General features: G+C 37.9%; 1 protein-coding gene across 1 annotated transcript; it reads left to right on the top strand.

The window, feature by feature from the left end:
- Positions 1-9,520: 9,520 nt before the first annotated feature.
- On the top strand, positions 9,521-9,886 carry LOC307177354 (small ribosomal subunit protein uS19-like; the record flags this gene model as incomplete). The annotated part of the gene is made up of 1 exon (XM_079904474.1): positions 9,521-9,886. The coding sequence occupies one exon, from the start codon at positions 9,521-9,523 to the stop codon at positions 9,884-9,886; it is 366 nt and encodes a 121-aa protein (XP_079760600.1).
- Between the last annotated feature and the right edge of the window lie 3,399 nt (positions 9,887-13,285).

The raw sequence follows: 13,285 nt of genomic DNA, 5'->3' as shown, positions 1-13,285 counted from the left end.
ATTGTGATTGCCAGGGGTTGGTGGCAGGGTGGGGGAGATGAGAGGATTGTGGGAGTTATGAGCATAGGGTTTTAGTTTAACAAGATGAAGAGTTATGAAGATGGATGGTGACATTAAATATTGACCTGTACACTTAAAAATGGTTAATATAGAAAATTTATATGTATTTCACACAATAAAAATTTTTTTTTAAACCCATCAAGAGGTATTGAAACCTCAAATACTAACCTCTGGAAAAAGAACAGTAGAGATCCATAACCAAATTTTTGAAAATTTCCTTGCAATAGCCTGTCTTCAACAAGTCTATACAATTTCTTCACCTTCTTTTCTCTAGGCAAAGTTATAAGATCCCCAAACCCCAGGGTATGTATTTTCCAGGTTTCTTCCTCTTTCTAACCTACTTTTGTAATATATAATAAATATATAAAAATATATTTATATAGGTAAATATATATATTTACCTATATAAATGCTGGTAGTTTTTAAATACACAAACCCACTCATGGAAATATACCTCATGAAGTGCAAAAGAGATGCAAAAGGATGTTCACTGTGGCATAATTTATAGTAATGAAAAAGCTACATAAAGAAATATTTCATAAATTATGATTTGTCAACTCAGTGGAATGTTATGCACAAAGCCTGAAGGACAGCAGGAAACAGCTATTACAAGGAACCATCATTATGGGTGATAATTTAAAAATCCTTGAATGCCATAACAAACTGTTTTTAACAATGGAATCTATAGAAAAAGGAACCCTCTAGAGTTGAAACAAGGTAAAAAGACTGCAGCAGAAAGTACCTTTTCATTTCTTTAGCTGTCTGAAGGAAATTATGAAGAGGAGAAAAGGAAATGCCCTTATTGACCTTCCCTCCAGCCTTTCCTGCTGCTAATTCCTTGACACTCAACACTAGCCAACACTTTAAAAGGGAGCCTATACAGAAGTGGATTCAGCACTCAGGTTTCCTCTAAGAGGAGGTGGGAAGGTTACGTATGAAAAGATCTCAAGCTGAAGCCAAGAAAAGATCCACCTGGTAAAAAAAAAAACAAACAAACCCTCACGTCTCTTAAAAAAAAAAATGACCTGAAAAATTATTCCCAATCCAAAAGTTAAAAACTGATAAGACAGAAAAGATGGGACTTCCCAACCAGATATTCAGGTAGGTATATGTGAATCTTGTTACTGACTATCTAAAGCAAAGATAGCAACAATGTATTGAGGAATTTATAACACATCTAAAAGTATGACAGAGTATGAACAATGTGAGGAATAAGGTTCTAACGCCATACATGAAGCAGTAAAATACTATTGAAGGTAAACTATAATAAGTCAAATATGTATATTGTAATCCCTAGGGGAATCATGTAAAAAACTTTTTAAATGAGGTATAGCTAACAAGCCAATAGACAAATAAAATGGAATCATAATAAAAACAATCCAAAAGACAGAAAAATAGATAAAGGGCTTCCTGGTGGCGCAGCGGTTGAGTGTCCACCTGCCGATGCAGGGGACACGGGTTCGTGCCCCAGTCCGGGAAGATCCCACATGCCGCAGAGTGGCTGGACCCGTGAGCCATGGCCGCTAAGCCTGCGCCTCCGGAGCCTGTGCTCCGCAACGGGAGAGGCCACAACAGTGAGAGGCCCGCGTACCGCAAAAAAAAAAAAAAAAAAAGAAGAAATGGGACTAATAAAAAACAAGAAAGATGGATTCAAGAACTGTGAAGTATCTGAAATTTTACCCTACTTGCAAGCTGACAGGTTGGCCTGTCACAGTTTCATGGATGCTGGCAGAAGACATGAGGCATTTGAGTTACAGAAGGGCAGCTTGTTATTCCTATCAATGGAAATACCCAGAGTATCAGTTTTTGTTTTTTCTACTGGTTCCCCAAATCTCAATTAGCACAGAGCAATGCAACTAGGGCCACATGACACTGACACATAGTGCTTTGTCAGGTTCAGAAAAACCGTGAACTTGGAGAACTAAATTTTTTATGTGGGCAGTAAGCATGCCTGCTCCTTGCTCTAGAAAGATACTATCTTCCAAGGCTGTTTGCTAAATAAACATCCTTGAAAAAACAGTCAGAAACAAAGGGCAGTCAGTACCTTGCTTGCAAGACACACAGAAATGCAAAAGACTTATGAAGCTCTGTCTCCCACTAGATGGCAGATTTATTTTTAAGTTTTTTGTTCTTTTTTGATTTTTAAATTTTTTATTTTATTTTTTTGGCCGTGCCATGAGGCATGCAGGATCTTAGTTCCCCGACCAGGGACTGATTCCATGTCCCCTGCATTGGGAGTGTGGAGTCTTAACCACTGGACCGCCAGCGAAGTCCCTAGAATAAACATACTTTATAAGTGCATGTGGAAGAGTCACCAAGACAGATCATGTGGGCTATCAAACAAACTTAACAAACTTAAAATAACTAAAATCATATAAAGTGTATTATCTGTACACACAGAAGTACACTAGAAATCAATAACAGAAAAATAACTGGAAAATCCCCAAATATTTGGAAATTGAACAACACACTTCTAAGTAACTCATGTATCAAAGAGGAATTTAAAAAGGAAACTGAAAAGATTTTGAGCTTAATAAAAATGCAATATATCAAAATTTCTGAGACATGATGAAATGCTTATATTAAAAATGTAACCGGGCTTCCCTGGTGGCTCAGTGGTTGAGAGTCCGCCTGCCAATGCAGGGGACATGCCCGAGTCTGGGAAGATCCCACATGCTGCAGAGCAGCTGGGCCCGTAAGCCATGGCTGCTGAGCCCGCGTGTCTGGAGCCTGTGCTCCGCAACGGGAGAGGCCACAACAGTGAGAGGCCCGCGTACCGCAAAAAAAAAAAAAAAAAAGAAAAGTAACCAATATTTTTATATTAATAATCTAAACTTCCACCTTAAAAAACTAGAAAATATCAAATTAAACCCAAAAGCAAGCAGACAAAAGAAAATAAAAAACAGAAATTGATGAAATTGAAAATAGTAAAACATTACAGATTAATGAAATGAAAACCTGTTTCTTTAAGAAGTTCAATAAAAATGATAAATTTCTGACCAAGGAAAAAACTTTGACACAAATTACCAATATTAGGAATTAAAGAAAAGGTATCTCTATTGATCATACCAATATTAGGAATTAAAGAAAAGGTATCTCTACTGATCATACAGGCATTAAAATAAACTAAGAAACATTAGGAACAACTTTATGCCAGTTTGATAGTTCACATAAAATGGACAAATTCCTTTATAAAGTTTCCTCTCAAAACTCACTCAATAAATGTAGATAACCTGAATAGTCCTAGATCTATTAAAGTAATTGAATTAGTAGTAAAAAACCTTCTATCACAAAAACAAGCTGTAGAGATAGGTGAACTTAGGGGACAATGAGTTATTGGTTTTGAATACAGAGGCGTCCTAGGAGTCCTGGGGGATAAGGCGAAGTCCTGAGAGATAGATAGACTGTAGAAAGCATTGAAAGTCAGGCTAAGGACTTCAACTTCCATTACACAGATGATGTCTTTCTTTTTCATGGTGTGCCCCAGACCACCCTCCGCATTTATGCCAGTGAATCTTTTTTTCTTTATTGGAGTATAGTTGATTTACAATGCTGTTAGTTTCTGCTGTACAGCAAAGTATGTCAGTTATACATATATCAGTACATATATCCACTCTTTTTTAGATTCTATTCCCATATAGGTCATTACAGAGCATTGAATAGAGTTCCCTACGCTATACAGTAGGTTCTTATTAGTTATCTATTTGATACATAGTAGTGTGTATATGTCAATCCCAATCTCCGAATTTATCCCTCCCTCCCCTTTCCCCCTTGGAAACCGTAAGTTTGTTTTCTACATCTGTGACTCAGTTTGTTTTGTAAATAGGTTCATTTGTAGAATTTTTTTAGATGCCACATATAAGCAGTATCATATGTTATAGGATATCACTGTCATATTGTCATTGTCATATTGTCTTTGTCTGACTTACTTCACTCAATATGACAATCTCTAGGTCCATCCATGTCACTGCAAATGGCATTATTTTGTTCTTTTTTATTATGCCAGTTAATCTTTAGTATTTATATAGTGCCTTGTACTATTTTCTCTGTTGATTATATGTGTAAGAGTGCCCTAAGCAAGTCTGTAAATTCCTTAGGATAGGTCACATGATAAAGATTTCCAAGGGGGCACAGTTACAGAAAACTTCCAACTCAGGTGGCTTCATAGGCAAAAATATACCAAACATTTAAGGACGTAATGATATGAATCCCATACAACTCTTCCAGAAAATAAAAGATGAGGAAACACTTCCCAACTTTTTGAAACTATTACCCTGATACTAAAACCAGATAAAAACACCACAAAAAACTACAGATCAACATCCCTCATAAGCACAGACACAAAAAACCTTAAACAAATAAGCAAACTGAATTTAACAATATATAAAATAGATAATACACCATGACTAAGTGGTGTTTATCTCGGAAATGCAAGGTTAGTTCAACATTGAAAACCAGTTAATGCAGGAACTTCCCTGGTGGTCCAGCGGTTAAAAATCTGCCTTCCAGTGCGGGGGACTCAGGTTCAATCCTTGGTCGGGGAACTAAGATCCCACATGCAGCGGGGCAACTAAGCCCACACGCTGCAACTACTGAGCCTGCGCATCACAACTAGAGAGAAGCCTGTGCACCGCAACAAAGAGCCTGAGCACTTCAACGAAAGATCCCGCGTGCCACAAATAAGACCTGACACAGCCGAAAATAAATAAATATTTTTTAAAAAAGAGAAAACCAGTTAATGCAATTTGCCTTATCAGACAATAACAGAAAAACCATGTGATCATCCCAATAGGTGCAGAAAAAAGTGGTGACAAAATTCAACACATATTCATGATAAAAAACGCTAAGCAAATTAGATTTGGAGGGAACTTAACCAACTAAAGGGACATGTACCAAAAACCTACAACTGTATCGTACTTGATAGTATGTTTTTTCATTAATGGTATACTTTCTTGCTAAGATCAGGAACAAGACAAAGATGTCTACTCCTACCACTCATACTAGAATGGCCCTAGCCATTGAAAAAAGGCAAGAAAAAGAAATAAAAGGCTTAGTCTGGAAAGGAAGGAATAAAACTTTTTCTTTGAATTTTTATTTCTTGCATTTTTATTTGCAGGCAAAATGATCATGTATGTAGAAAACCCCAAGCAATCCACAAAAAAGAGACTAGTATTAATAATTGAGTTTAGAAGGGTCACAGGATACAAGGTCAACTTATAAAACTCAGCTGTACTTTATAATAGCATCAAAAACATGAAATATTTAGGAAAGGATAAATCTAACAAAATGTGTGCAAGAATTTTATACTGAAAACTGCAGAACACTGATGAGAGAAATAAAAGAAAACCTAAATAAGTGGAGAGATATCACGTTCATCAATGGAAGATGATAGTAAGATGTCAATTCTCCCCAAAACTATTTACATCATCAAGTAATCTCAACCAAAATCCCAGCAGATTTTTTTGTAGAAATCGACACGCTGATTCTGAAATCTATATGGAAAAGCTAAGGCCCTGGAACAAACTACTTTAAAAGAACAAAGCTGGCTGATTCCCACCACCTGATTTCAAAGCTTATTATAAAGCTGTAATAGTGAAGTCAATGTGGTATTGGTTAAAATACAGACCTACAGAGCAATGGAACAAAAGAGCCCCGAAAAAGTGACCCACACATACGGTCAACTGATTTTCAACAAAGGTGCTAAAGTAAATCAATGGAAAATGACAGTCTTTTGAACAAATGGTCCTGGAATATTGGTCATCCATCTGCCAAAAAAATGAACTCAATCTATACCTCACACTGTATTATAAAATTAACACAAAATGCATCATAGATCTAAAGGTGCACCTAAGATCTCTAGAAAAAAGCACCAGAAAAATCTTTGTCACCGTTGGTTTGGCAGAGAATCCTTATGACACAAAAAGCATAAACCATAAAAAAAATTTTTTTGATAAAGGAAAACCTTGAAAATTGAAAAAATGAAAAATTTGTGTTAAGACATTGCAGAGAAATGAAAAGATAGCCACAGACTGGGAAGAAATATTTGTAAAACCCCTCTCTGATAAGGAATTTTTTGTGCAGAATATATAAAGAACTCTCCAACACTAAAAGAGGAAAACAGCCCAAATTTTAAAACAGCAAAAGGTTTGAAGAGACACTTCATCATAGATACAGAAGGCAAATAAGCACATGAAAAGACAGTCGGCCCTCCTCTGCATCTGAGGGTTCCACATCTGCAGAACAAAAATTTTCAGAAAAATAAAATTACATAAGTTTCAAAGTGCAAAACTTGAATTTGCCCCCACACCAGAAACTATTTGCATAGCATTTACATTGTATTTACAACTATTTACATTGTATTAGGTATTATAAGTAATCTAGAGATGACAAAGTATATGGGGAGGATGTGCATAAGTTATATGCAAATACTACGCCACTTAATATGAGGGACTTAAGCATCTGCAGATTTTGGTATCCTGTGGGAGGAGGTGGGGGGCAGCCACCCAGAAACCAATCCCTCAAGGATACCAAAGAATGACTGTAGTACTCACAATTATTCAATATTAGGAAAATGCAAATTAAAACAATGAGATACCATTATATACCTGTTAGAATGGAGAAAATAAAATCTGACAATACCAATTGCTGGTGAGGATGCAGAGCAACTGGAACTCACATACATTGCTAATGGGAATGCAAAATGGTATAGCCACTTTCAAAAGTCTCACAGTCTCTTGTTAAACATACACTTATCATTTGACTGTCACACCACTCCCTTGCCAAAAACTGGAAACCCAAATGTCCATTAACTAGGTAATGGATGAACAAATTGTAGTATATCCATACAATGGAATACTTAGCAATAAAAAGGGAAAAAACCACTGATACAAGAAACATGTATGAATCTCAAAAGCATTATATGAAGGAAGTCAGACACAAAAGGCCATACATTGTATGATTCCACTTATATGACATTCTGGAAAAGGCAAAACTGTAAAGTCAGAAATCAGATCAGTAGTTGCCAAGGAGCTAGGGTGAATGAAGTGGATTGGCTGTGAAGAGCCTGAGGAAACCATTTTGGATCATGGAAATATCAATGTTATGTTTTGACTGTGGCAGAGGTTACATGACTATACATTTGTCAAATGTCATCAAAGTGCACACGTGTGAAGTGTGACTTTCAGTATCTGTAAATTATGCCTCAGTAAACTGAACCATGAAAAACAAAACAGATTCCCGAAGTTGTGATCTGTCTCGTTCTATGGGGAACAAGTTTACCTTTTCCCCACACATTCCTAAATAAATCTTTTAAACGACAGATCTATCCTCATTTGTAACGAGACAAATAATACTTCTTGAGCATTCCCGAGGCCTGATAGGTACTTTACATGTATTATCTCATGAAATTATTCCACCAGCCCTATGAAACTGAGGTTAAGAGGTTTGGATAATTCTAAAGTTGCTGTTTAAACCCGAGTATGCGGACTACCAAGGTCATTTTTCCCTCTGTACCTCGCTGCTTTCCCAATTCCCCAAAGACAAGGACTAAACTTTTTTTCTTTTTTAGTAAGTTTATTTATTTATTTATGGCTGAGTTGGGTCTTCGTTGCTGCGAGCAGGCTTCTCACTGTGGTGGCTTCTCTCGTTACGGAGCACGGGCTCTAGAGCACAGGCTCAGTAGTTGGGGCGCACGGGCTTAGTTGCTCTGTGGCATGTGGGATCTTCCTGGACCAGGGCTGGAACTCATGTCCCCTGCATTGGTAGGCGGATTCTTAACCACTGTGCCACCAGGGAAGCCCAGGGACTAAATTTTATATTCTTCACTATGTCTAACATATAACATGCAAATAAAAACTGGCACTGGTGAAAAACAACTTCCCAAACAGAGTACCTTATCAAGTGTAGGATCTAAAGAAAGATGCTTTTCTGGGGAAAATCCTCCCTTTCCCACTCTACTCCTACCATCTCTGGTTTAGTATCAGCCCATCAAAAGGAGGCACTCATTTATTTATTCTCCCTAGTTCCTCTCTGCAATTTCCCAGCCCTGCAAAACATCACAAACTCAGGTGGCTCTGGGGATGAGGCTAATCTGTTAATACTCCAGAGACAGCAATTTTTATGGACATAGAATGATGATCCAAGATCATCTTTCTCAGGAATTATTTTCCTAACTGAGGAAGTTTACTGTTTTATTGAATAAAATCAGTCACATCACTTCATTTGTATTCCCTCCTACAGTCCAAGATTATCACTTCAATTGCCAACTTTCTTAACTATGGCATTTAACGAATCTTCATTAAACAACTAATCCCATCCCAAGTTTAAGAGGTACTGAAGACAAGTGGCCCCATTCTGACACTGTTCTCAGTTACAATGCTTTAATTGTAATCCAACCAGGAATTTTCTGCTATCACATAACAAGTTAGGTGGTAGGGAAGTTCCAGAGTTAATTCAGTGGTTCCAAAGTCATCAAAGGCCAAATTTTTTCCATTTTTCTATTCTGGCATCCTTAGGATGTTGGCAATTATTATTTCATAGTATCCTCACAATAAGCCTGTGAGTTTCATTAAAGCTGCTGCCTAACGGTTGCCTAGTATGAAGAAAACAATTTTCTCACATGTACTTTGGAAGGCAATTTAGAAGTACCTATATAATTTTTTTTTAATGTGTATATCCTTTGATCTAGCAATTCCACTTCTAAGAATTCATCTCAGAAAATGTTAAGTGGACAAAGACAGGCATGAAGACGTTCATTACAAAATTTTTTTTAATGGTAAAAAATGAGAAACAGCCTAAAATACCCATCAATAGGGCGTGATTACTTAAATTGAGAGACTCATATATAATGGAATACATCATAGCTGTTTAACATGGAACTATGTGCAAGTTTTGTTATAACAGCAGAACTGCAAAGAGTATGTGTGTAGAAATAAATAAAAATACCTATGACACTAAAAAGGCAGCAGGGGATTCCTGGCGGTCCAGTGGTTAGGACTCTGCACTTTCTCTGCCAAGGGCCTGGGTTCCATCCCTGGTCGGGGAACTAAGATCCCACAAGTTGCAGCAAGGCCAAAAAAAAAAAAAGGCAACAAAAGCAAAAACAGATAAACTGGATTACATCATAATTAAAAAATTCCGTGTATCAAAAGACAATGAACAGAATGAAAAGGCAACCATAGAATGGGAGAAAATATTTGCAAATCATTTATTTAAGCCAGAATATGTAAAGAATTCCCTCAAATTAACAACAACAAAAAAAAACTGTTTAAAAATAGGCAGAGGACTTGAATAGACATTTCTCCAAAGAAGACAAGCTAATGACCAATAACATATGAAAAGATGCTCAACATCACTAATCATTATGGAAATACAAATCAAAACCACAACCTCACAACCATCAGGATGACTGCTATCAAAAACAGAAGTTTTACCTCTCCGAAGAATCGACAAGACGGCAGAAATGGAGCAGAAGCAGCAGACCTTCGGCAATTTCACCTACAGCAGCGTAGGCCTTGTAGGACGTGTCCTACAAGCAGCTGGTACAGCTGTACAGCACCCAGCTACTGCTGAACCAGGACTGCCAAGGAAGCACACCCTGCTAAAGCGCCAGTGCAAGGCCAAGAAGGAGGCACTGCCCAAGGAGCCACCTGAGGTGGCAAAGATGCACCTGGAGGACATCATCATCCTGCCTGAGATGATGGGCAGCATGGTGGGCGTCTACAAGGTCAAGGCCTTCAACCAGGTGGAATCAAGCCTGAGTTCTCAATCACCTACACAGCCAGGTTGGCATTGGGGCCACTCCTCTGGCTTCACCCCCTTCAAGTAGCCTGCTCGGCCAATAAAGTCACAGACTTCTCTTAAAAAAAAAAAAAGAAGTTGTTTTGCCAAGGATGTGAAGAAACTGCAACCTTTATGCACTGTTGATGAGAAAGTAAAATGGTGAAGCCGCTGTGGAAAACAGTATGATGGTTACTCAAAAATCTTCAGAGAACATACTCAAAAGAACTGAAAGCAGGGTCTCGAAGATTCACAGCAGCATTATTTACAAAAGTCAAAATAGTGGAAGCAACCCAAATGTCTATCGACAGTTAAATGTATAAACAAAATGTGGTATATATACATGCAATGTTATTCAGCCTTAGAAAGGAAGGAAATCCTGACACATTCTACAACATGGATGAAATTTGAGGACATTATGCTAAGTGAAGTAAGTCAGTCACAAAAAGACAAATATTGTATGATTCCACTTATATGAGGTGCCTAATCAAACTCAGAAACAAAAAATCAAATCCAAGGGCTGAAGGGAGGGATGGTTAAGTTGTTGTTTAATAGGTACAGTTTGTTTTTTGCAAGATAAAAAAGTTCTAAATATTGGTTGCATAACAATGTGAATATACTTAACACTACTGAGCTGTACACTTTAAAATGGTGAAGATAGGGACTTCCCTGGCGGTCCAGTGTTAAGGACTCCACGCTTCCATTTCAGGGGGCAGAGGTTCCCTGGTTGGGGAACTGAGATCCCGCAAGACGTGAAGCACAGCCAAAAAAAATAAAATAAATAAACAAGATGGTTAAGATAGTAAATATTATGTGTATTTTACCAAAATTTTACCTAAAAGAAATTTTAAAGTAATACCAAAATGAGAATCAAACCAAGCTATACATATCTGTAAAGAGTTCAGAAAGCACCTAACTGTTAACAGTGGTTATTTATGGAGAACACTGATAGGAAAAGAAGAACTTCTGTTTTCTGCTCTGTATATTTCTGTATAGTTTACATTTGATCATAAACATGTATTAAGTTAATGCTTTTAATATTTAAAAATTCCACTGGATATAACTTTTAAATTAAAATTAAATTCTAAGTAGTAACAGACTTAAGTTCTCATGTCACCTTAAGTTTTACCAAGCATCCCCTCAAAAAAGCATGCCACGAGTATGTGGTTATGATCAGTTCTAATACAAATAATTAATTAGGGAAAAGATCCTGTGTCATCCAGTTAACATGAGATGGTGCTATTAGGTTTTCCCCAGAAAATGCCCGTGAAACTTCCTGGCTAATAATGCCTTAATCCAAATTAGACAGAGATCCACTCTCTAGTCTTGAAATTGACAAATGTGATACAATAATATTTGGTGCCTGCATATACAAAATTCTAGCATTTTCAAACTATTCTTATCCTTCTTTCTCCCTACTTACTACTTACAGAACACCAGGCCCAAATCAGTACTTACTTTTTCAGAGGCTGATTCTCCTCCCACCCCTCACTTCAATAATGTTACAAGAGAGTTCGTGGGTGGTTAGCAAGACCCCCTTCGGAAACCAACAGCCATTCCAGAAAAATAACCGCTCGCATACCAAGGGCTGCCAACAAGAGCAGCTTCCCAGCAGCATGTTTTAATAACCTTAATGAAGCAGACAGCAACTCCCTCTGTAATACAAATTCTGGTTGGAAGAAAAGATCTCCAGATTGTGTAAAAGTACAACTTAAAAAGTAAACACCACAGGCTCCAGTACAGCAGGAAAGCAAGCAGAGATTTCTAAATACAGAGCTCAATTTTAAGAGTTCACTGTACCTTATTTCTCACTATCACCACTTGCTCTGTCAAAAATAGACCTTTCCATGTCTTGATCCATTCAGGATAAGCCACAGCAGGCACAGCTTTGCTTACATAGGGCAGCCAGGTCAGAAAGGCCATACAGGGAACTGGAAAAAGCAGCCAGCAGGTTTTCTTAGGGATTATACTGCTCCAGTTTTTATCCTGCTTCCCAGCTATTTTGGTGCCAAGAAAGCTGCAGGGAGGTCTTTGCTCTGCTCTCAAAAAGCTTTTCACCAGAAAGGCTGAAGCAGTCTCAGGACTGCAACTCCCTCTGCTGCCCAATGTTTTCTTTGCATGCTGTAGCAGGTTCAATTGAATTTCAAACTCAAATATGTTAAAAGAGCTAAAGCAGCCCTTTATTTCAAAATATGACCAAAAAGGCACAAGTTCAAATGGAGTGGAACAGCTAGAATGCCAAGTTCTAAGCTAGACTGATTTCTACACTTACCGACAAATCTCCTCTGTCTCATGAAGTGATTCTTTTACTCAGTTTAAAGAAAAGTTCTGGGCTTCCCTGGTGGTGCAGTGGTTGAGTCCGCCTGCCGATGCAGGGGACACGGGTTCGTGCCCCGGTCCGGGAAGATCCCACATGCCGCGGAGCAGCTGTGCCCATGAGCCATGGCCGCTGAGCCTGCGCATCTGGAGCCTGTGCTCCGCAACAGGAGAGGCCACAACAGTGAGAGGCCCGCGTACAGCAAAAAAAAAAAAAAAAAAAAAAAGGAAAGTTCTGTATCTCCCTCATAGGCACTTGGAAAAGCAGGAACTGGACTTTTTGATTCTTCCTTACCTACCCTTAATAATACTGCCCATTACCAGAATTTAAGGTAGGCCTTATTCATCTTTCAAGATTCAACTTAAATAACACTTAGCATGTGGTATTAAAGCTATGTTTATCAGCCTGTTTCACTGTATATATTCAACTAATAGCAGATGCTCTATAACCATTTAACAGAATTCTAACTAGAACAACCTTGAGATATTGGGGCAAGAGAGAACTGACCACATAATTTAATTAGGAAATAAGCAATTACTGGAGGAGGAACCAAAATTCTTGGAGATAAGAATAGGAGAGGTGTTTCCCCAACTAACATACTATTGTTCTGCCTAACAACAACTTACCAGTGTTGCCTGTGGGTCTTTTTCAGGTTACCAATCTCACAGTCTCCCTCCAGTTAACTCTTAACAGAGCTCCTTTTTAACAAACTTTCATTCTTTGCCTATATCCAAATACTTCTCACATTCTGATCTTAGTGATAAAAGAATTCACAAAGGCCTTACACAATAACTCTAAGAGAGTGCTAAGCAAAAACTGAGCTACTATAATGTCCCCAACCTATTGTGGTTAGAAACCCTTGTGTCCCAGCATTCAGAATTAGAACTGATGATATTGGCACCATAATCTTTACTTTTGTGAACACTCCCCTTCTCCACCACCCAGTATCAGAAGATTACATGTCAGGCAGAATTCCTACTCTTTGCCTTAAGAATCTACAGATCCCAGTTCTGTGAAAAGCAAATGCCCAGGACAAGTGCCATCTTCAGAAAACCTTAAAATAAATACTAACAGCTAATGGTGCCATTGTGTAAAAACTCTCTACAACTGGATAAAAGAAAACAATGTAAA

The sequence above is a fragment of the Stenella coeruleoalba genome (genome assembly GCF_951394435.1).
Source record: "Stenella coeruleoalba genome assembly, chromosome: 1".
In the NCBI taxonomy this organism is placed as follows: domain Eukaryota; kingdom Metazoa; phylum Chordata; class Mammalia; order Artiodactyla; family Delphinidae; genus Stenella; species Stenella coeruleoalba.
This window is presented reverse-complemented; position numbering and strand designations above follow the sequence as displayed.